At 46.3% G+C, this 23,765-nt stretch overlaps 2 protein-coding genes across 3 annotated transcripts in view; both read left to right on the top strand.

Moving 5' to 3' along the window:
- RBBP5 (RB binding protein 5, histone lysine methyltransferase complex subunit) overlaps window positions 1–17,321 on the top strand; it is a 37,871-nt gene extending 20,550 nt beyond the window's left edge. The window contains exons 4-14 of one of the 2 annotated variants that reach the window (XM_059413225.1): window positions 884–1,024; window positions 1,949–2,111; window positions 3,334–3,443; window positions 4,696–4,815; window positions 4,905–5,058; window positions 5,155–5,226; window positions 5,858–5,975; window positions 7,648–7,717; window positions 8,109–8,338; window positions 9,399–9,590; window positions 15,155–17,321. In XM_059413225.1, the coding sequence (XP_059269208.1) occupies window positions 884–1,024; window positions 1,949–2,111; window positions 3,334–3,443; window positions 4,696–4,815; window positions 4,905–5,058; window positions 5,155–5,226; window positions 5,858–5,975; window positions 7,648–7,717; window positions 8,109–8,338; window positions 9,399–9,590; window positions 15,155–15,183 (1,399 nt within the window). In that variant the 3' untranslated portion in view covers window positions 15,184–17,321. The remainder of the gene's footprint in view (window positions 1–883; window positions 1,025–1,948; window positions 2,112–3,333; window positions 3,444–4,695; window positions 4,816–4,904; window positions 5,059–5,154; window positions 5,227–5,857; window positions 5,976–7,647; window positions 7,718–8,108; window positions 8,339–9,398; window positions 9,591–15,154) is intronic. The other variant, XM_059413226.1, reaches the window with a different exon arrangement.
- A 1,041-nt stretch (window positions 17,322–18,362) lies between these two features.
- Window positions 18,363–20,354, top strand: TMEM81 (transmembrane protein 81). The gene has a single exon (XM_059413227.1). The coding sequence runs from the start codon at window positions 18,760–18,762 to the stop codon at window positions 19,606–19,608; it is 849 nt and encodes a 282-aa protein (XP_059269210.1). The 5' UTR covers window positions 18,363–18,759; the 3' UTR covers window positions 19,609–20,354.
- Window positions 20,355–23,765: the final 3,411 nt, after the last annotated feature.

Genomic DNA, 23,765 nt, shown 5'->3' with positions numbered 1-23,765 from the left:
TCACTCAGTCTGGGATATATGTAAGGCAAAAAAGAGAATCCAAGGAACTTTTTTTTTTTTTTTTAAAGATTTTATTTATTTGACCAAGAGAGAGAGATCACAAGTGGGCAGAGAGGGCAGAGAGGCAGGTAGAGAGAGAGTCCAAGGAACTTTCTAATGTGTCATTCCTCATATCCTGTAGTCTCTAGCCAGTCAGTCTTTCCTCTGCCCTTCAGGGTCTTTTTTTTTTTTTTTTTTTTTTTTTTTAATAAAGATTTTGTTTATTTGAGAGAGCACAAGCAGGAGCAGCGACAGAGGGAGAGAGCCTGACGGAGAGCTCGATCCCAGCACCCTGAACTGAAGGCAGATATTTAACCGACTGAGCCACCCAGGCGCCCCCAGTCTTTTTGTGTTTGTTTTATGTATAATGTTCAGGGTGTTTAGCTATACTTAGCAGGAGGAATTAAATCCTTTCTTAGTTATTTTAAGTAACAGATACTTCCTTCTGTTGTTTTGTGTACGCTGTGGTGGTGCCGTTTCTGGGACAGCTTCAGAAAGCTCAGGTGCTCCCTCACCCCCGACCCCTGAAATACTTGTTACCTCAGCATTTAAGGGCAAGCAGACTGTAGACTCTTAAAAGTTTGAGTCTTTTATTTCCTGGAGCCACTTGTTACTGTTGTCTTGAACTGTTAACAAGCATTTGTTACTCCATACAAAAATGTCATGAAGACATTAGTCATTGTTTTGTTGGGAAAGTTTGTGGATTTGAGTAAATATAAAAAGAAAGAATTACTGTTGGCTCCTACAGCTAGGGCAGGATGTGACACGTGTATTTTTATCCTTAAGAGTTGGTACAGTGTACCTGAACTTACGATGTGTGCTAACTACCCCCTTTTTCTCCTAGCTGGAGTCGAGACGGCCATAAGCTCGTGAGCGCTTCCACGGACAACATAGTGTCGCAGTGGGACGTTCTTTCTGGCGACTGCGACCAGAGGTTTCGGTTCCCCTCACCCATCCTGAAAGTCCAGTACCATCCGCGAGATCAGTATGTTTCATCTGCACGGCTCCCCCTGGGGCAGGGTCTCATTCTCTGTGGACTAGCTCGAGGCTTATGACAGTTGCAGTGGGGGGCTCTAGGAGGCAAGAGCACACATCTCTTCACATCATCTGCATAAAACGATGTTTCTGTCTAAGTTGGCTCCACTGCATAGTTTTTAAGGAGACTGTTACTGTATCATATAATTTAAAAACCAGGCAGTGTTCAGGCTTTGGAAGTGGGCAGAGGTAGGAAGAAGAATAGTTAACTGGTCCTTGACCTGGAGCTTTATATACACACAGACACACACACACACACACACACACACACACACACACACACAGATGCACGCCCGCCCGCCCCTTATCCTCCATTCTCCCCTGGTTATTTGAATTTCTTGAGAGGGAAATAGTTTGAATATTAAAACTACTTTTTTAAAAAAATGAAATTACATTTAAAACTACATTTAAGAAAAAGAGTTACCCACCATTCCATTATCCAGACGTAACTGTCTTCATTTCTCTTGGTTCTTTAGTAGTCAAGTTCTCCTAAGTATAATGCTTGTGATCTAGTGCTGTATATAGCTCACAAAGCACGTTCTGTGCAGATGAGATGTACATAAATTATGTATATTACACAGTTTTCATTAGCATTTTGCCTTTTTATTGCATTCATATTTCTTCTTCTAGTTTGCTGCTACTTCATATTTATTTTTAATGACTGCATTTTATTTTGTCAAACTAGGATCCCAACAGCTATGTTCAGTCATTTCCCTGTTATTAGACATTTAGACTTCAGGCTTTTTCACTCTTTTAAATTTGCTTGAGCTGGGAGAGTTGATGTAAGTAGTGACAGGGCTCAGGGAAGAGGGCAGGAGAATCAGCCTTCTGATACCAAAGCAACAGCCAATGTACTGTTCATATTTTTAAACAGGAACAAGGTTCTCGTGTGTCCCATGAAATCTGCTCCTGTCATGTTGACCCTTTCAGATTCCAAGCATGTTGTTCTGCCGGTAGACGATGACTCCGATTTGAACGTGGTTGCATCTTTTGATAGGCGAGGGGAATATATCTATACGGGAAATGCAAAAGGCAAGGTAAGCCTGGAAGCTAGTGAAATAAGCATCATTCGTCCTGTGCACTGGTTTACTTCATGTTGACTTGTTCTGCTTCCTTTGAAATATTTTTTATCCCTGGACTAAGCATGTCTCCTCCTTTTGGCAACTGTGGCCTGCTTTTATCTCACGCCTTCGAGATAATTCCTGTTGTGTTGATTTAGAGCGATCAGAGACTTCTTGGGCTAGAAAGGGTAGAAGGGCCTTTTTGCTAAGAACAAAGGGCTGTGACTCATTTATAAAATTTAAAAGCCATATTATAAAATGGAACACATTTGATGAAAATGTCTTAATAGTTCTGTAAATACTGTATAATTCAGGCCAGCTTAACCTATAGTTTTGTGGAGTAAGAAGTTAGCTGGGCTTTTAAGGTCCCTGTTTTATTTTGGGTTTTTGTTTGTTTGTTTGTTTTTAAAGATTCGAGCTTGGTGCACACCCATGTGCATGAGCAGAGGGGAGGGGCAGAGGGACTTGGTAAGGGAGAGAAGCAGATTCTCTGCTGAGTGTGGGACCTGATCTCCTGACCCTGAGACCCAGACTGAGCCGAAACCAAGAGTCTGATGCTCAGATGACTGAGCCATGCAGGCTCCTCTTTAAGGTCCCTTTTAAGCTTAGAGTTTGTATAGGCTTGTTTTGGGTTTTTTGTTGTTGTTTTTTGTTTTTGGTGATTGGGGTATATAGGCTATTATAATTTCATGGCTGCCTTAGAAAGTGGCCATTTTTTGAAATGGTGGTAAAATACACATAACGTAAAATACAACATAAAATTTACCATCTTAACCATTCTTAAGTGTGTAGTTTTGTGGTATTAACTACATTCACATTATTGTGTACCCATCACCACCACTTATCTCCAAAAATTTTTTTCATCTTATAAAACTGAAACCCGGTACTTACTAAGCAGAAACCTATTCCTTGTTCCTTCCCCAGCCCCTGGCAACCATCACTCTACTTTCTAGATCTATGAATTTGGCTCCCCTAGGTACCTTATGTAAGTGGACTCATACAGTATTTGTCTTTAACACTAAACGTTGTATTTTAAGAACATATTAAGACATGGTTTGAAGAGTTAAAAGGCAGTATCAGTTCATCAGGTTGAATACACGAGGTGTTTATATTTTTACTCAGTCTCAGAAACGGAAGCCAGATCTAATAACTGTAAGTTATCAAAATGCTTAACATTTTTTTTTCCTTTGAACTTTAGATTTTGGTCCTAAAAACAGATTCTCAGGATCTTGTTGCTTCCTTCAGAGTAACAACTGGAACAAGCAATACCACAGCGATTAAGTCCATAGAGTTTGCCCGGAAGGGGAGGTGAGACCTTGTCTTTTTAGGGACAGTTTTAAAAGTGAGTAGAATGCAAAAATACATTGAGATTCACAGTTTTTGTGTATATGATACCTAAATCTTTAAGAAAGTTTACTTTAAAAATAACTAGAAACTGTCAGTATCTGGTTTTTCACGTTCATAAAATTTATTGCACTGAGTTGGCAGTCACATCCTCTTTTTCTGGAGACAAGCAGGCCATCCCTTTGTAGGAAAGATATCTGGGTGTAAATGCTTAGAGCTATAATGCCTGCCACACGGTACACTCTGGGTAAAGATCAGCTGTTTTTATAACCCGAAGTGATGTTGCAGAATTCTCACCATAATTGAACATACAGTCTATTTACATAAAACTATTTACCCTTTTAGTTTCAGATGTTTTCCGGGTAAGTTTGATTACCCAGCTAGAAGTAGATATGTCAAAAGAAATGAGTTAGGTTGTCAGCATCAGGAAGAGAGGTGACAGTCCTGTCTCCTATAGGGGCAGCCTCTACTTTGGACATTCATGTTCAAAATTTTTTTGAATTCAGGAAAGCTTAGTGACTTCCGTAGGAAAATATTGAAATCATTTATTTTTTTAGGGAGATTTCCAATGTCATTATAGTAAAAAGTTGAACATTTTATTTATTTATTTTTTTAAAAAGATTTTATTTATTTATTCGACAGAGATCACAGGCAGGCAGACAGGCGGGGGGGGGGGGAAGCAGGCTCCCCACTGAGCAGAGAGCCCAATGCGGGGTTTGATCCCAGGAGCCCGGGACCATGACCCAAGCTGAAGACAGAGACTTTAACCCACTGAGTCACCCAGGCCCCTCAGAAGTTAACATTTTAAAAATGACAGTTTATCAGCTCATTAGGAAAATTGTATTATGTATAAGATAGGCCAGAGAAATGAAGCATTCATTGTATGTGTAAGTACGACCTTGTGAATCTAGCAAGCTGGTTTTGGTTTAGAGGTCTTGGATTTTAATCAAATACTCAAGATTTTTAAAAAATTTCTGAAGATCATTTTGTGCACATAGGGTTCAGGGGTACACAGAAAGCATACAACATAACTTCACTTCAAATTCTCTTTCGCTTTGGAAGGTGGCAAGTAAATATATAAGTGTTCCAGCCTATCACGGAGTCTCCTCTCACTGGAGTCGTTTTTCTGTGGTACTGTTCTAACAGGTAGGAACAGAAAACGTTTACAGAAATGGATTTCTGACTTCCTGTGTTGATGTTTTTATCCTTTCTCTAGTTGCTTTTTAATTAACACAGCAGATCGGATAATCCGAGTTTATGATGGCAGAGAAATCTTAACTTGTGGAAGAGATGGAGAGCCCGAGCCCATGCAGAAGTTGCAGGACTTGGTAAATAGGTGTGTATGGTCACCTAGAAGAATATGGGGCATTTACATGACCTGAGCTCCGCTTCCGGTTCTCCTTGGGTGCTTTCTTTGTCCTTCAGGACCCCATGGAAGAAATGTTGTTTCTCTGGGGATGGAGAGTACATAGTGGCTGGCTCGGCCCGGCAGCATGCCTTGTACATCTGGGAGAAAAGCATTGGCAACCTGGTGAAGATCCTCCACGGGACAAGAGGAGAGCTCCTCTTGGATGTGGCTGTGAGTAGGACTGGAGCTTGCTCTTGTTACTGATGTGTAACAGACCATCTCGGACCCATTCTTAGAGCCAATTTTCCTTTCTTTCCTTCAATTTAGTGGCATCCTGTTCGACCCATCATAGCATCCATTTCAAGTGGAGTGGTATCTATCTGGGCACAAAACCAAGTAGTAAGTATTTTTTCTGCTTCAGTTGCTTTGAAGCTAGATATCCTTCCTTTCTATCACAGATCCTTATAGGTTGTAAGCTAAAAACGACCTATTTAATTTCTTTTGCATGTGATTCTTGTAACCTAATTAAATCGGTTCAGTTTTGCTTTATTTTGATAGGAAGGTTTTGGTCCAAAGCTGATTTACTACCTCTGTCTTCAGGGAGAAAGTCTGGTATACTTTCTGTTACATTCCTCTGTTACCTGAGAGTGAGTTTTCTTTTGCTTTTCTTACTTTCAACTTTGTTAGTTTCTGTTTTATATCATGGTTTTATTTTGAACAACTTTTATTATGTTTGTAATCCTTATACTCCTAAGAAAATGTAGCGTTCTACCTGATAATTACATCTTGAGAAGATTAAAGATGGCACTTCTCATGAAAGAACTGTGGTTTAAGAACTTGGAAAGTTTAAGATCTAAATACCTTAAGACAGTAAAACCTAGAGATACCTCATTTTTCTTACCTGCCAGATTCATTCTCCCGAGTTCTGAGTCTCGCGTGTGCTCCAATCTTTCGTTCCTGTCAGTAATGTCGAGCTCGCGGATCCCTGCGTGCTCACACGGTTAAGTAGTGTTTTCTGTTTGCGGCGTAGGAAAACTGGAGTGCCTTTGCCCCAGACTTCAAGGAGTTGGATGAAAATGTGGAATATGAGGAAAGGGAATCTGAGTTTGATATTGAAGATGAAGATAAGAGTGAGCCTGAGCAGACAGGTAAAATTTCTCGACTGCAGTCTCTCTTTCTTCACGCTTCCACAGTTTTGCCAGTGCTCTGAGAGTCTCCTTGTGGCTTGCACCAGCGGAGGGCTTCAGTGAGCTTTTTTGCCAGGGTTCAGCAGCTCTCTTGCCATTTCATTGTGTTTCCTGGTGAATTAAGGATGATCACGTGATCATATGATCACTTGCACAAGCCGGGTGCTCAGTCCGTGTTAGATACCGTCACCCCCACGGCAGGAAGAGGAAGGTAAATAGCACGAGTTCTGGAGTTTGACTGCCTGGGGAAAATTGCTTATTACTCTCTAAACCTGAGTTTCCTCATCTGTAAAATAGTGGTAATAATAAACCTGCCTTCTAGTGTTGGCGGGAATGAGAGAATTTGTGTAAGGCACCAGGGTAGGGCCTAGACCAAGGTAAGCGTTCAGATGTTATATTTGATTAGGATTTTGATAGTGATCAATGTTTGTTTGCTTTTTAAGTAAACTCTGTGCCTAATGCAGGGCTTGAACTCACAACCCCAAGAGCAGGAGTCGCCTACTCTACTGACTGACCCAGCCAGGCGTCCCTCATTATTTTTATCTCAATTTCTGAACTAGGTAGGAAGCTCCTTTAGAATAGAGATTTGACTTTTTATTTATTTGACAGAGATCACAAGTAGGCAGAGACAACAGGCAGAGAGAGAGGAGGAAGCAGGCTCCCCGCTGAGCAGAGAGCCCGATGCCAGGCTCGATCCCAGGACCCTGGGATCATGACCTTAGCCGAAGGCAGAGGCTTTAACCCACTGAGCCACCCAGGCACCCCTGGGTGAGGTTTGACTTTTTAATCCCCATGGTTGTCTAACACAGGGCTTTATATCTAATAGGGGTTCTTGTGTTCAAATGCTTAGTATTCCTGGTTGTAAGTTAATTACTCACTAAGTAATTAATGCCACGGGTCATAGCCTGCTGGACCATTTGATGGTGCCAGGAATCCGGGAATTGGGATTGGGGTTGGTTCTTCCAGCTTGGAAGTGCTGGTTCTTACTTGTGTAATACATGTGCATCTCTACCCCCCAACCACTGCCATGTTTTAGGAAGGTCACCAGGGAGGCGGCATGTTCTGGATTGTGTTGATGCTGCTGGATTATGTTGTGTGAAGCTTTTCCAAACTCACATAAGTTGTTCCTCCTTCTCACCTCCCTAGCACATCACACTTACTATATCAAATTGAAATTATCTGTTTATCTGTCTCCCTGGTTAGGTTTCTTTCTTTTCTTTTCTTTTCTTTTTTTTGAATTTGACAGAGATCACAAGTAGGCAGAGAGGCAGGCAGAGTGAGAGGGGGGAAGCAGGCTCGCCGCTGAGCAGAGAGCCTGATGTGGGGCTCGATCCCAGGACTCTGGGATCATGACCTGAGCCGAAAGCAGAGGCTTTAACCCACTGAGCCACCCAGGTGCCCCCCTGGTTAGGTTTCTGCTGACGGACTGTGTGTGGCTTTCTTGGTTATCGCCGTATCCCCAGTGCCCAGCATAGGGTTGGCAGTTCGACACCCACTTGTTGAATGATGGAGTAAAACCAACTGTTGGCTTTCCTCCTTTGTTTCTCTTGAATTTTAGTTTACAGAAACCATTAAGCTGCAAGGAAGAAGGTGTTTTCTTCCTTCTCACACCTGTGCCGTTTCTCTCCTGCAGGGGCTGACGCTGCTGAGGACGAGGAGGTCGATGTCACCAGTGTGGACCCGATTGCTGCCTTCTGTAGCAGGTGAGCCGCCTCTGCAGGCAAGGCCTCAGGGCGCTCCTCCCTCTCCCCTTCGGGCCCTGGTGTACGGCTCGCGCCTAGCCCGTCTGTCTGTCCTCCGTAAGTTAGTTCCAAGTGAGAACTCCTTTGGTGTACATGAAATCCCTTCCCTTTTCCCCTGAAAGAAAATCTGAAGAACTGAGATAATTCATTTATAATACCATTTATTTTTGTTACTGATTTTGTTATTCATGTTGTATGATTTTCTTTTACTCATCTTGGCTTTCTTAAAATTCTAGATCCATACCTGTTGCTTATGGTTAATCTAGGTGATTCTGCCCTAGAGGAAGGGTTCATGGTTTAAGCAACTGTCTCCTCTTTTTTCCAATCCCTTGCCTGATCCTGTTCCCAATAGTGATGAAGAGCTGGAAGATTCAAAGGCTCTATTATATTTACCCATTGCCCCTGAGGTAGAAGATCCAGAAGAAAATCCTTACGGCCCCCCACCGGATGCGGTCCAAACCTCCCTGATGGATGAAGGGGCTAGTTCAGAGAAGAAGAGGCAGTCTTCAGCAGACGGGTCCCAGCCACCGAAGAAGAAACCCAAAACAACCAATATAGAACTTCAAGGAGTACCTAATGATGGTAAGGGCTGCGTCTTCTCCCTGTGTTCCCTGGTAGACATCACTTCTTCTCTCCAGCACAGTCGTAATTTCTCATTGGAGTGATTTTAACCTCGAAGGAAATTTCCCTGGAGTTTGTTTTTTTTTTTTTTTTTTTAAGTAACTCCTTACAACTTTGTAATGATTTCATCTGCTTTCACTTCTCCTTTAAAATGGAGACATTGTGCCTTCTGGTACTTGGTTAAATGACAGCTTGACATTTTCTGACCTCTGGCTCAGAGTTTGTTTCATTACACCGTCTTTTCTTTTCTGTAGAGTGGTATTATTGGGTGGTAAAGTACTGGTCAGACCTGGATAATCTCTCCTTTCTTCCTCCCTGCCTTTACATTCTGTCTCCAGAAGCTTTTATTCTCACCTCTTGGGGTAGGTTGGGGTGTGTGTGTGTGTGTGTGTGTGTGTGTGTGTGTGTGTGTGTGTGTTTGCCACTGACCATCCTCCTCTGTCTCATCGCTGGCCGCGGCCTGTTCATTACACAGCTCCTTGTTTCCCCGATGGCTGCTGGCGCACCTGCCGGTTTCAGGCGCTGCTGCGTGTATGTGTCACTGCTGAGTGTTACATCCACTCCGCAGGCTGTTTCACTGTCTCTGCTTTACAAAGGAGAAAATTTAGGCTGGGAGAGGTCAGGTGGCTTGCCTAAGGTCTTGGGAAGTGGAAGAGTCAGGACTGTCGCCCTGGTTGGCCTGGATCCGAGGCCCACCTCCCTTTCTGTTCTTGCCTGCCAGTGAGCGTGCGTGTTCCTGGTCTGGCTCAGTGTGACCCCTTGTCCCTGTGTCTCTCAGCTGCCTTTTTGGTTAAAGCTGCTGGGACAGGCCATGGAGGCCACGTGTGCCCTTTGGCCAAGTGACCATTTCTTATTCAGCAGCCACTCTTTCATGGTTTTGTGATTAGTTAAGTGTGCACGTCTCTCCGAGTTTCAAGGAGTCTGGGACAGGAGGGCGCCATCCTTCGCTCCCTGTGCCTGGGTGGGGTGCTGGGATGGGCAGCGTGTGGATCCCTTCCCGTGCCTCTCTGTCCTTTTACAGAAGTCCATCCACTACTGGGTGTGAAGGGGGATGGCAAATCCAAGAAGAAGCAAGCAGGCCGGCCTAAAGGATCAAAAGGTAAAGAGAAAGATTCTCCATTTAAACCGAAACTCTACAAAGGGGACAGAGGTTTACCTCTGGAAGGATCAGCGAAGGGTAAAGTGCAGGCGGAGCTCAGCCAGCCGTTGGCAGGTAAGGACACACTGGGAGTGCTGTCTGGCTTGCTGCGCGGCCTTGCTTTGTCCAGCCCCGACTCCGTTTAGCCGCAGCCTTTCCTTCCTTCCCTCCTTTTCCCGCTGGTAGACTTCGCAGAGTGTTAGGCTGACACCGAGGGTAGGCTAAACAGATTGGGCTTAATTCAGTGGCTCTTAATCTTGGGTCATCAGTAAGTTTCTGGGAGTCTGTATTCCTCTGTACTGCACACAGATACTGTATGAATATTTTTGTGGGGAAGACGCCCATTTTGTCTTTCTTTAAACTGGTCAAATCCCAGAGGTGGTGGCTCTTTCTCCGTCGCCTAGAAGCAGTAACAAAAACTTGTCAGTAGTACCATCATGTTAAGGAAGAAGGTGGAATGTTTTTCCAAATAGGAGATTATTACCAAAAAGACAGCAGTTAAAATAGCCATGTAGCTTCTTAACACCTGCGCCTTTGAAACTTTCAGAGATCTGTCACTTTTACATGATTGAGGGGGACGGAGAACAATTTTAATTTCCCGTCAAATACTTGTGAATGTAGGCTAGATGGTCTCTTGTTTGGAAAATAGTAATCAAGTGGAGTCCATTTCTTTTCCGACATCGCCGGCCTTTGGAAAATGTTGTTCTGTGTACGAGCCCTGCTTTAGTGAAAACAGTGCTCTCGGTTTCCCGTGGCTAGCTCAGTAGACTCCGGGACAGGACTGATCAGCTACCAGCAGTTGTACTTTGGTTTTTTTCCTCTTGCTTTAAAATTTTCAGCTTTAGGGTGTGACCCCCGGTGTGCTGATGGGACACATGACTAGAACGGGCGATGGTTCCTTGTTTGAGGTCCACCCGCAGTCAGTTAATCGTGTGAACATGAATTCCCTTCTGTCGGGAAGCTAAGCCGACTCAGTGACTCACTCTGAGTACTTCTATCTCACATGTGCTAGATGCAGACTTCAGGTGTTCACGGCCAGCACATGGCACAGAGCACCAGCGTGTTTCAACACCAGTATTTACGGTGTTCCACTGATAACCAGTCCGCACCTCCACACTGAGTCCACTTAAGGCTCTCCGTATATTTTTAAATAGCTGGGAAGAGTTACATGGCTATTGCCAATAAAGATTGCAGGTCAGTAATAGATTAATGTCCAAAAAAAAAAAAAAAGAAGAAGAAGAAGATCCCTTTATAACCTTTTTTTGTACAAGCAGATGCCAGTACAGAAAAGTGTAGTTTAAATTGAAATAGATTCCTCTGGCTTAAAGAGAGCTGAAATGCTTCAGGGTGATTCAAAATGTGGCCACAGGGACGCCTGGTGGCTCAGTCAGTTAAGCATCCGACTTGATCTCAGCTCAGGTCTTGATCCAGGGTCGTAAGTTCAAGCCCAGCCTTGGGCTCCATGCTGGGCATGAGGCCCACTTAAAATAAAGATCAGTAAATAAATAAGATGTGACCAAACGTACTGAATTAATTAAAATATTGTAAGACATAGTCTCCTAGCTTCTTCAGAACCCGTGAGTAATTAATCATTTGCTTTTTAATAATATGGGTATGGCCTATAAACCATTTAAAAGTTTTTGGAAACTCACATTTTCCTTCCTTTAATACAGAGTTCTGGTATAGTGACTTTTAATTATAGTTGATGCAGTCAGTATCTTTGGCCTTCCCCAAGGGGTTTACCATGAATCGCTGTCAGATTTTAGAGCACAGAGTGTAAGAGCAGTGGTGTTTCCTAGCTGTACTTCAGAAATGTCTAAATGAGAGTCAGCATCAAATGTGGGGACGTTTACTCAGCCATCTTTATTTCCTAAAATTCTCCTAATGCTGAATTAGTTCGCAGTGAAATTTTGAGTTGTATGTAATATAGACGCTTCAATCTTAGAAGTCAGTGTTTTGAGCTCCTAGCAAGAGTGCTTGCCAGGATCTAGGGCCCATTAGAAGGGTATTCCTGCTCACTTTGCTGACAAGGTTAAATGAGGTACTGATCTCAGTAAAGGCTAGAAGCTGTATCTTGAAGAGCAGAGTGCTGTAAACTAGACTCTTTGTGCGGTATTTTTATCGGGTGCTTGAGTTGGCCAGCTTTAGTGAGAGGCGCTGTTTCAACTGCTTCACCCTTTAAAGCAACTAGAGGAGACTTCTAGGTTCCAGGCCAGGGGGATGGTACCCGCTTTTGATCACACACACACATACACACACGAACAGCTGCCTAGAGGATGCAGACATCTCACCAGCTTCTCGAGACCCTGTGCGGGGCGCGCTTCCCCACATAAACCACTTCCTTCCTCCCATTTTTCTCCTTGCTTCTCTGGCCCTGTTCCTTGACCTTTTCCTGAATGGAAATTTCCAGAACTGCAGTGGCCAGATTAAACCAGAGAGTGCTGAGAGGCAGGATTTTTAAAAAACCTCAGATCAGGGGCATCATGGTTTCTTCCCTCCGCAGGGCTGCCTCCAGTGTCAGGGACCGGCTGCAGCGTGGGCCGGAGCTTTGCGGAGGCTGCTTGTCCCTCGTGGTGACTCTGGGTGTCTCATAACTCCGTCAGACCTGAGTTTCGGGACGATCTCCTATCTTTTGTGTGGGATTCTCAGGGCAAAAGTGGGACCTCACCCGGTGCTGTGGTCGGCCTAGAGGGTCCAGAGCAGGCAAAGGCTGGCTGGCCCAGGCTGTTGATTTTCACTTGGTTCTCCTGCCATGCTTCCCTTCAAAGTCCACTGAGGTTTAACAACAACAACAACAACAACAACAACAAAAAAAAACCTCTTTGGCGGTTGAGTTCTATATTCACTTCAGAGATTTCCCATAAAAAGCGGTCTGTGGTCATTGTAGGTTTTCCGGGAGAGGGAAAGACACGAAACTTGATCCAGAGTGCCTGAGGTCCAAGCGTCTTCAAAAATCAATTCTGTCTGAAGGTTGTGTCTGCACATTCAAGGCTCAGCGGATCTCGCCTCTACCTCCGCCTCTGCCCCCGTGCCCTACTTTTCCATTAGAGCTAAATCATTTGCAAGGGATTATAGGCACGGGCTATGCCGTTGGTCAGCCTAGATCAGTGGCAGCGGTTCGTCAAAATCTGCAGTTGACCGGTTACGGAAGGAGCTCTGGGGTAAGCCCCCCGGGCCCTGACAGAGCGGGCACCGTCTGTCACACAGTGCCGCAGGAGCTTACGTGGGAAGACTGGGAGAGACACAGACCTCTGCAGAGATAATCTGGCCTTCTGGAACCTGGGTTACAGAAAATTCTTCCCTGTCAAATAGCTCATCCGTGTTAGCTGCCTTCAGGGGACCCGCGTGCACAAAGACACACGGCTGATGCATGAGGACCCCTCAGCGAAGCTTGCCTAGTGCGGGCAGCCCTGAGCTTGGGACCCTTCGGAGAGGCCAGACCAACGTCGTCAGCACCATCTCTGTGATTCCCCTAAGTTTCCTTACTAGATTCTCTCTGGAAGACAGTCCTCAGAACAGAAACTTGACATTGAGCAGAACCACCAGGGCATATGCTGCCCTATGGGGGCTCAAGCATTGCCTGAGAATTAGGGCTTCTTGGCGGTAAATGTCACCAGCAGCGAGTGTGACAGAGTTGTGGCCCATCACATACAAGGTCTAAAGGCCTCTTGGAAAGGCAGGCATGAAGTCACGGGTGTCTACCTGTGTCTGTTGGGGGTGGCAAAGGCCAGAGCGAGCAGAGGGGCACATGGGGGCACATGGACACCATGCGGGTTTCTGTGCGTGTGGCCGTGCTACTGCCCTCCTGGTGCCGGCTGCCACCTCAGTCCTGAGCCACCTCCTCAGTCTGATCATGTTGAGTGCTGGGCAGGGAGTGAGGGTTTTTCCCCACCTCTTCCTGCTCTTTTTTTTTTAAACATCTGTCTTTGAAAGACTAATTTATGAACTGCTGAAATCAGATAGCTCATAGGTATTCTTTCTCATTCTTTGTGATCTTACTGGTGGACTAAGGAAATATTTGGTAATTTTTGAGAGTTCATACTCAGCATTTTCTTAGGCCACCTTGGCTTTGGCGGCCCTCGGGAGGTACCAGTAACAGCTGCTCATCATGAGCCCAGTTTTTCTTAATTTTATGTAACTGGAGATTTTCTTTATGTTGCCTCAAAATACTATGGGTCCTTGGGGCAAAATTTTAAACAGCCTGGAGCTCTTTTGTGTTGCTGTATTTTACCTACTCATAGTATTACTGCTTGCTGTGGTTTTGGCTTGTTGCCTAATGCCTCAACAGGCCTCTTTTTTTTTTGGTCCACATGAATGAGGATGTTACAGAAACATTAACTGACCTCAGATGATCAGTATAACGTGCCTCATTAGTCATTTTGAATGCTCTTTATTAATACTATTGATTTGTGATCAAACCAGCTTTTCCTGTTGTGATTTAGTCTTAAAACATTAATGGTGTATTCATTTTTAAACGGCTAAAAGAAGATTGGTCAGGGTACCTCTGGGCATAGTCAATCAAACTAGCCTTAATGCAGTCAAGGCACGGTGTCCTGTCCTGCGCAGTAGATGCCCCCGCCGCAAGGATTCTTTTAAATAATCAATTCAAGAAGTTGTTATGTTTTATGTTGAGAGATCTGAAAAAGAAGTGCTGAAGAAACTTTTTCTCTAACTGAACTGTATAAAGTTTAAATTTGATTTTTAACAATGTAGCATCTAGAAGAGTTTGTGTCTCCTAATTTCTCATCTGTCCTCAGACAAATGGGAATATATTTTTATTACCAGTTTCATCTGTGCTTGAACTTTTACTTCAAAAGTCGGGTTAAAAGCAAAGTTTACGAATGGGTATTTTTCTTTTATAACTTGGACAGTTATTTTTTGCTCATTTTATAATTACCAAGTGGCATGTTCCCACCCCACCCCACCCCACCCCACCCCACCCCCCAATTCCGGATGGCATCTGGGAGGATTTTCTTCACCTTGTTCTCTTCTTACACTTCCTAGTTAATATTTCACAGCAGCCCATTTAAGGATGTCCCCTCAGAGGTTGAACAGCTTCTATGGAATAATCATGGAAGTGTTCATTGGATTTTACTTTTGAGGATTTTATTTATTGATCAGACGTTGGCGCATAGAAATGCCGGCAGTAGGTTTCGTTAACATTTCACCATATTGGGATTCTAAGGTGAGGAGAATGTCAGTGAAGGCACAGGGGTGCTTGGAAAAGGGCCTGTTGCACATTATTATTTAGTGACTGATGAAGCTAATATAGGAAAGATGAAGAGACGTGGCACCCTAGAATTTCCTTTCCTCTCCTTGTTGCACTCCTTGGATCGTAAAGCATTTATCGGCACGTTGGAACATGGTTAGCAGTTTAGAAAACATGTGGAATTCTTCCCCCGCCCCCCCTTGGGGCAGTCCCGAGGAAAGTGCTAGAATGGGGGTTTGGGATATGGATTATTTGTTGCTTCAGTAAAGAGTAAATGAGAGTTGAGTTGGTTTTAACGTAAAGGGGGGGGGAGTTCTTAGCCCACGTGTGCTTGTCGGGCATCACCCAGCATCTGTCAGTACTTCTGTTCTTGCCCGCTGTTGGTCCCAGTTGATGCTAAAAGACGTCTTTTTGTGTCTCCTCTCTTTAGCAGGGGGAGCGATCTCAGAACTGTTATGAAGACGCTTGAAGTGCTTCGTTCTTCCCCACTTTGCCATCATGTGGCCTCTGGACACTGTGGTCAGTCATTTGAGATTGACTTTAATTTAAAACAAAGGCCTCTGCCTCCAACCCAGGAGGTGCAAGGAGGGACTCATATATTTGAATGAAGAAGTGAATTATGGAAGAAGAGGACGCGGCCCTCCCCTTCAAGCTTAAGTCCACATAGGCTCTCAGGAATGAGGATTTGTGAAGACGGCACCAGGAGTTTGGACTCATTCACACTTCAATGCTTAGTTATGTTGCTGGAGAAAAGAGACCAGTTTTGCTCCTCTAACTCTTGTGCCCAGGATCATTCTGACCTGACATTTCCTATCCTATTTGCCTTCCATCCTCCGTGCATGTCCTCAAGTGACTAATTCTCGTCTGAAGTTTTGCTGCCGGTATCCTAGAGAAACTTCTGTTGCATATTCTGTCTTCCATTTTTAAACTTCACTCTCTCACCAGATGCCCTCCTGCGTTTCCCTGCTGTCCGGAGGCTGGGCAGAAAGGAAAGTGCTTGAAAGCTTTCAGGGGTTTGGAAAGGGAAGAAAGATGAGGGAAAACCCCCTCTTCTTAACATACCCCATTTTGCTCAAGAAGTTGGGCGGTAAGAGGGTTGAGGTTTTTCTCTGTTTTCCTTTCCTGGCGTGTTTTGCTCCGGTAGTAGTTCATGCTCAGTAATCATGGTTTCCGAAGAGCGCTGGTTTTGTCCATCTGCAGCAAGGAATCATCAGTAGTTCATGTGGCTTCACCTGTGCTGGCGTCCAGAGAGGGAGACAACTTGAGGTGTCTCTCCACAAGCTGCTTTTTTATTGGGGCGGGGGAAATCTCCACGAGGACGGAAGTCAAACCATCCAGAATCAAAGCAGCAGCAACACAGTTCAAATCAAAGATCAAGGAAAAATTGTTTTTTATCATTGCGTGTGGATCTCTGTCCCTTCCTTTCAGTCGGGACAGTGTGTCCCCTTGTGTCCCTGCTCCTTCTCCGTATGACATGTTTTCAGTCTCTTCCTTTCTGTGAAAGGTCGCTTAGCTTTTTAAAATTTTTTTTTTTTTTACTTTCTGCTTCTTGCTTTTGCTGTTCTTTATATACAAGGTAGTAGTTTGGGTGGACGAGTACAGGAGGTGTTAGAAATTCTCGGAGAACCCAGATCCCAGGTGTGCAGGGGGTTCTCTGCAGAGAGCTCGGAGCTGCCCGGAGGTGCCTGACCCAGTGGTCGTCGTGGCTGTGGTCGTAGCGTCCTCTGAGGAGCGTCTCTGTGCTCTGCTCTGTGTGAGTCCTCCAGCAGCCAGTGCCCCTGTGGGCCGCCCCGCGAGGGGATTACTTTTTGGATTTTAGGATAGCAATCAAAGTAGACTTACATCAGGAAGAGCCTCTTTCTGCTGCTCCATCTTTTAGAACCAGAATATCCAGTAGTTGAAGTAAGAGCTCCCTGCTAGTCGGTTTCAAAATGCCTGTGTTTTTAGCCACCACCGCTTTTTCCCTCCCATTCTCTTTCTGTGAATTTCATTTCTTCACATCAGACCAGTGGTTGAGATCGGCAGGTGGCTCACTGGACATGTTTTTTGTTTTGCAAACATTGTTTCCATTCCTTTTCTCTGTGTCTGTGCACCGTGAGCTCCATCTTGCACAAACTCTGTGATACAGAGGGTCTCTGCCTAGCTTCCGTGGGCAGGGTAGCTTGGTGTCCTCCGCTTGTGCCTGCGTTGGGAGGTTTCTGCTACATCTGCCTCCTAAACTGGCTACTGAGAAAATGGGCTTCAGCCCTGTCGGATGATCTCTGGCAGCAATTCCTAATAATTATTTATGCTTTCAGAATTTTTTTTCGGCTCCTGAAACTTTCTCTCTAGTTTGATTTTTCTCCGTCTGTACAATATGTGCATATTCTCTTCTCTTTTGTTATTCCTTCCCTCCGACCCCACCCCCTCCCACCCCACCATTTCGTTTTTTAATGTTCCATAGTTTTGTACAAGAGGAGACTTAGCCTTGGGTTACTTCTTGCTGAAGCTTTAATGCTTTGTAAATAAAATCGAATGTTTATTAAGAACAGGTGTGGATGTTGGTTTGTGGACGCTGCTTCTGAGACTCAGTAGCCCCTTTGAGTTGTAGGACAGGAAATCCTGTTTACTGTGCTGATGTTAGATCTTTCTGTGCAGAGATGCAGACCCAGGAGGGATAGGGGGTGCTTGGGGAGTGTAGAGTTCTGCCTCTGGACAAGACTATAAATAAGTGATTCAAGCAAAGAGTTGGTGTTAAATCACAAAGATCATCTAGGAATGCTCTCTCTCAGTTCTTTAACTCCATTGGTGTGTGTAAGTACACAGTAGAGGCCACGAAGCTGGGGGAAACACATGCGAGGGCATGCCTCCCTTCCAAGGCCCTTCCTTAAAGTGTAAGTATTCTTTATTTGACTTTTTTTCCCCTAGATTAAATTACTTTCAAACTCATAAAGTCTATTTAAGTCTTTGGTTTTTAAAAAAAAAAAAAAAAAAGTCTTTGGTTTTAATCATTGTCACATCTAAGTGTCTACCACTCAGTTTTGGTTTGGTTTGCTCTGAGCCTAATAATCCGTCTTTGAGGTCATAGCTGTTTCATAGCAACCTTGACCCAAGTGAGTGATGTGCTCCTGTGTTCTGTGGAGGTAAGGGAGTAGGCCATGAGGTGGGCAGGGTTATGTATCCCTTCCCCCCAAAAATACCTCAGTGCCCTTGTGAAGGAAGAGTGTCTAGAATGGGAGAGGGCTGTATTCGGGATTGCCCGTCTTGCCCATAAACATTCGGATTCTAAAAGGGCAGCTTGGTCCTTGTTTCCGTGAATTTTCATTTCTATTTAAAATTCCTTACCCATGAACAGAGTTTCACACTTTACCAAGTGTTTTCATGTACAGTTTATCACTTATTGCCCAAAGTGACCCCCCTGAAGTAGCGCAGGCGGTCTTAATTTACAAAGGAGAAAATAGAAATAGAAATTCGGGAAGGATCACTCGTTTGCTTGCCTCCCAGTCCAGAGTTCTTAATCCTTTTTTACAGAAGGTTTAGGAGCCTTTAAAGTCAGTAATAACTTAATGTAAGGTCATCCTCTTTTATTTATTTTTTTAGACCTGGTATTTGATTTCTGGGTCAGATTTAATTGGGGTTTTGAAGCTCTTTAATTTGGATCCCATGTTCGTAGAGGAGGGGTGGGGTGAGGAGGAGTAGCTTCGCGATGCATTCGAGGTAATTTGGACCTTCACTGCAGAAGCTGAAGTCTCTTCATCTTTGTCTTCCCAAGAGGGTGGGTTTAAGTCATGTAAGGGCGTGGACAGAATGAAGACTGGAGAGGTGGGCACCGGCGAGCAAGAGCTGGTAAAGCAGCAACGTGGTGACTTTTTCCTCTGCCTTGTGGCCTCGCCTGTTCATAAGGACTGGACCCGTGTCGATCGAGTTGCAGCGTGTCCTTGACCACAGGTGCAGCCCATCTTTTGATGTTGAGGGAGATCCTGCGTCAAAGGAACGGAGTGAGGATGTAGAGGATTCGCCGGGGACAGCTCGGGTGCCGGCTGACGGTGGGGAGACATGAGGACCTCGGCCGCTGGTTTCCTCCTTGGGAGCCTGGTGTTGGCCTTTGGTCGGCCTTTGGTGGTGACTTCACCGAAAACACTGGCCATCCCAAAGCAACTTCAGCAAGCCGTGGGGCGGGTTATTGTCAGTGCCACCACCTGCACAGTCACCTGTGGCCTTGGCTATAAGGAAGAGACGGTCTGCGAGGTGGGCCCTGATGGCGCGAGAAGGAAGTGTGTGTCTCGGCGTGTGGAGTGTTTGATGAACTGGATCTGTGGGATGCTGCACTTCACCACCCGCAGAGGGAAGGCGTTCGAGCTCAGCTGCCTGAGTTCAGACATCCTGCAGGTGGGGAAGGAGGCTTTCCGGTTCACCTGGAGGCTGGCTCGCGGCATCATCTCAACTGACGATGAAATCTTCAGACCCTTCCGGGCCAACTCGCACTTGCTGAAGTTTGAGTCTATTCAGGAGTATGATTCTGGGACATACCGGTGCGATGTGCAGCTGTTAAGGAACTTGAAATTTGTCAAGAGGCTCTATTTCGGGCTGCGGGTCCTTCCCCCTCACTTGGTGAACCTGGATTTCCATCAGTCCCTTACCGAGAATCAGAAGTTAGTCGATCAGGGCCTGGAAGTGAATCTGGACAACAGTTCTAAGCCTCAGCACCCACTGTGGGAAGAGAAGGTGGCCATAGCCTTGGGAATAGGAATCTCCAGTGGAGTGGTAGGTGGCGTGTTGCTGGTCATTGCCCTGGGCAGCGGGCTGAGGCTGATGCATGGCAGTGACGGCCTCGAGTCCTTCAAAGCCTTCCTCTGGAAAGGCTGGCTGTCCAAGAACCCGGACCAGTTTAGGAAGCCAGGCTAGCTTTTTAAAGGAATATCTGGCGGTCTGATTGTGGCCTGGCTAGGAGGGAGGGCTTCCACTGCCCCAAGAGTGGGGCACATGGAGAGGGGCAACGTCATGGGAGTGCGCTGGGCAACGTTCCAGAGGGATCTCTTCCTGATCTTCCTGCCACTGGGCCCCCAAGAAGCCTAACCCTAGGCCCCGCCGCTGCTCCTGGGGAGAGTTCTGGCTTCCAAGCTTGCATTCACTACCTCTCACAACTTGATGCCTCTCCGCCTCCGACCCTTCTTCTGAGCTGTGTAATCTTGTAGAAGGACATGTAAACAGCTTTCCTAGTGGAAACCTTCTTCTCCTCTTCAATAAAAATCATTCACAGTAGCTGCCTGCAGACCTCACCACCTCTGTTCTTTAGTTAAAAATCTCTTCCAACTGTGTGAGTGGCCCCCTGATCAGTCCAGCTTTCCTTTTCCTCCGACTTCTCAGAACAGACATGGCCCACATTGCTTTGGAGAAGGACGTATGTCCTCATGTGGCAGAGCCAAGGCATCTGACCTGGGTATGTTAACGGTCACTAAATGTTTCAAGTTGCCCCTTCTGTAATCCCTGGGCAAACCATCTGTGTTCAGCGTTAAGCCGATCCCTGGTGGAGCACTGGATTCTCCGTGCGGTAGCTTTCCCCCGACGGTTCCTGGACTTGCTCCCTCCTCTCCTCGCTCTTCCAGTGCCCACAAGTGTGTGTTCCTAGAGAATTCAAGTGTGTTGGTTTCTTAGAGCCGCCAAGGCCACCAAAGGAAGGACTAAGACCTTCCTACCTCCATAGGAAATCAATCCCGAGACCCACAGAGGCCATTCAGACTGTGTGAGATAATCGGCTTGTGGGGTTGTCGGGGCAAAGGCTCTTGGCCACCAGCTGAGCTAATTGTGAGAGAATTGGAGCATTTCTTCCCCCTCACTTTCCTCCAGCTGCACATGTGGCAGTGGACGAGAGGACTTGGACTAGCGGTTGTCTTCTCTAGCTGTGTGTCTGAGTCAACCCGGATGAGCTTTTGAAGAATGAGATGCCTGAACCCCAATTCCAAGGATGCTAATAGGATCACTTTGAATTGTGGCTGATGGCTGTGTGTTGGTCTACCGTTAAATATAATTTCAAGGGTGCGTGACTGGCTCAGTTGGCAGAACTTGTGACTCTTGATCTCAGGATTGTGAGTTCGGTCCCCCATGTTGGGCGTAGAGCTTAATTTTTAAAAAAGTTAAAATAGGGGCTCCTGGGTGCCTCAGTGAGTTAAAGCCTCTGCCTTTGGCTCAGGTCATGATCTCAGGGTCCTGGGATGGAGTCCTGTATCCGGCCTTCTGCTCAGCAGGGAGCCTGCTTCCCTCTCTCTCTCTCTGCCTGCCACTCTGCTTCCTTGTGACCTCTGTCTGTCAAATAAATAAATCTTAAAAAAAAAAAAAAAAGTTAAAATAATTTCAACCCCATAGAGAAGTGGAAAGAAAAATTTGATGACGACCCATAGATTCTCTACTTAAACTCACCAATTGTGAATGTTTTTCTACGTTTATCTGACTTTACTGATGCTGACTTTACTGAACCACTTGTGAGTTAGTCCCAGACTTTGTGAGCCTTTACTCCGAAATCATATATGCGTCTGCTAACAAAGACGTTCTCCTGTGGGACTACCGTGTCTCCATCCCACCTGAGAAAATTAACAGGCCCCTAATCTTAGTTATGGTTGATACCTCATCTTCATGGCTTCTGAAATCTTAGCGCCTGTTCATTGTTGATCCAGGATCAAGGGAAGCTTCACAGACCATGTTTGGTGGTTTCTCTTGAGTCTTATTTTACAAGAGACCACCTGCATTTTGTTGTTGTTCCTGACATTGATTTTATTGAAGAATCAAGCTGGTTGTCTTGGGTAGAGACCCATGAGCCAGGTTTGTCATGGTCACATGAGTAGGTTCCTGAGGAACAGATCTTCCAGAGTTTGACCACAGCCCCCCACAGACGGTGTGTGCTCCCTGCATAGCCTCAGGCACCTGGCGTTGGGCTGGCTTGCTCCTGATAAGTGTGATGATTTAGTTAAGGTGCCGACTGCTAGGTCTCTGCAAAGGTGTATATTTTTTCCTCTGTAATTAGTCATTTGTTGGGGGGGTACTTTGTGACATTCCTAATAATCACTAATGCCTTAGGATCCATTCATGATCTTGTGTATTGCCTGCCGGGGGGGGGGGGGGCTGTAGAATGGTGATGCTAATGTGCCCTGCTCTGGTCATTAGCCTGCGTCTTTTCTATAAAAGAGCTGCCCTTGTTGTTTGTGTGATCTCCATGGATTATCTTTTTCAGCAAATCATGTATAATCCATGCCTGTTGTCCTACATTTGATGCTGAAATCGTCTCCAGTTTGGGCTGGTGAGAGCCCTTCAAGCTAGCTCTTGTCCTTCCTCTGTGGCCCCGCTTGACCTGGATCATGTCCTTGCTTTCTAGAACAAGACATCTCACATCCACATTGGGACTTTGTTTTCTCCAAACCCAAACCTGCAGTTTCTCCAAGGGCTTCTGAGTTCCCTTTTTAGTGTGGGGAGTAGCATTCGGGAGGCAAGTGTGCTCGCCGCCGCCAGGGAGTCATACTGTTGGGCCCTTTCAGTGTCCCAGATCCACATAAATCTGCTCCAAGTGTCTCTGTGTTTCAGAAGTTCTGTAGGTAATTCTGCTAGAGAGTGGAGGTGGAGGACCACTGGCCTCGGCCCATGCGTAGTTTACAATTAACGACTAATCTTATTTTGGAGAGATCTTAGATTTTCCACACATTCTTTCCCCCATCCCCCCAACTCAGAGGGGCTGGGTTTCAGCAGACCCGGATTCTGGACCCGGTTCTGTTGTCGACCGCGTAGTGGAGCAGACAAGCGGACTCCCGTGAATGGGAGGGTCCGATGGGAGCAGTGCTGTGCCTGGAGGGATGCTGCATGCTGTGAGGGACCGGGCAGGAGGGGGCAGAGGTCACCAAGGACCTCAGTGCAGCACAGGGCGCTTTGCTCAAGCACGCGGGAGAGAGCTTGCTAGTCTTGATGATAAACAGTATCTTTGATCTAATGAACTCAGTGCAGTGTGGCTGGGGAGGCACTCCGTGCATTTTCCAGCTGAAGGGAGGCACTGTGGCACTCAGTGCATTTTCCAGCTGAAGAGCCAGACCCACGAGGAGCCACGGAGCTGGTCTGATACGTGGGGCAAGCCGGCAGGGACGCATGGGATGGGAGACTGTGCAGCTCTGGGCTCACAGCCCTCTGTGCTGGGGGCTCGTAAATTTTGACTCTCGAATGTGAAGGGATTGAACAGAAAAGGGGGGAAATAAAAACCAAACCCTCCGATGTGTCAGTAAAGACAAGAACTCCGTTCAGTTCATTGAATTCTGGGTCTCCTCTGGAGGGAGGGTCAAGGACATGCTGAGTAAAATTTGGGTTCTAGACTGGCCAGTGCTCCCAAGGGGGAAGGAATTAGCCTATTGTCCTGCTACCCGAGCCGCCCCCCACCCTGGGGGGGATCCCCGTGGGCCTGGGCGGCTGCTGCTGAGCACTGAGGGCAGGGGCTCTGCTCGCCTTCGTCACCGTCTTCCTGGACACGGAGCCCTGCCCGCTCTGCACCGAAGAACTCAAACACTCACAGGGCTGTCTGTGTGCATGTGTGTCGCTGTGCACGTATGTCCGCGACGAGTGTTTGTTGAATGCAGGAGAGGTCGCTGCAGCTGTCAAATGGGAGTAGGAATCCCCATCCTCTTGGCTGCTGAGAGCGGAGACGAGAGGCACCTTCTTGCTAGGTGGGGGTCAGTCACTGTGTGCCCGCGGGAGGAGGGCTTCCCTTTGGTACCATTGAGTCACTGCTGTCAGATGTCTTAACAACCAGGGAAGCCTGAAGAGGTGCCGTCCATGAACACCGTTTACGCCCGGTGGCAGGTGAAGGCAGCATGGGCTGGTACAGGCCTGCTTCTGGCCTGCGTGGCCCGCTTTACTCTCCCACGGCCTCATGCTTCCCCCTCCCAGGCCGGCACGACGCAGCAGGGGACAGTGGCTGGGACTTCCCTGGAGCTGACTGTGTGAAGGGGGCGGGCATCGGCCACAGCCTGGGTTAGAGAACAGGACAGGCCGTGGGCTCTAGCCGGACGATAAAGACCCACACGCGGCAGGAG

The sequence above is a fragment of the Mustela nigripes genome, chromosome 10 (assembly GCF_022355385.1).
Source record: "Mustela nigripes isolate SB6536 chromosome 10, MUSNIG.SB6536, whole genome shotgun sequence".
In the NCBI taxonomy this organism is placed as follows: Eukaryota; Metazoa; Chordata; class Mammalia; order Carnivora; family Mustelidae; genus Mustela; species Mustela nigripes.
This window is presented reverse-complemented; position numbering and strand designations above follow the sequence as displayed.

Coding starts and splice junctions, on each gene's coding strand:
- TMEM81 (XM_059413227.1), top strand. CDS start 18,760: ATGAGGACCTCGGCCGCTGGTTTCCTCCTTGGGAGCCTGGTGTTGGCC.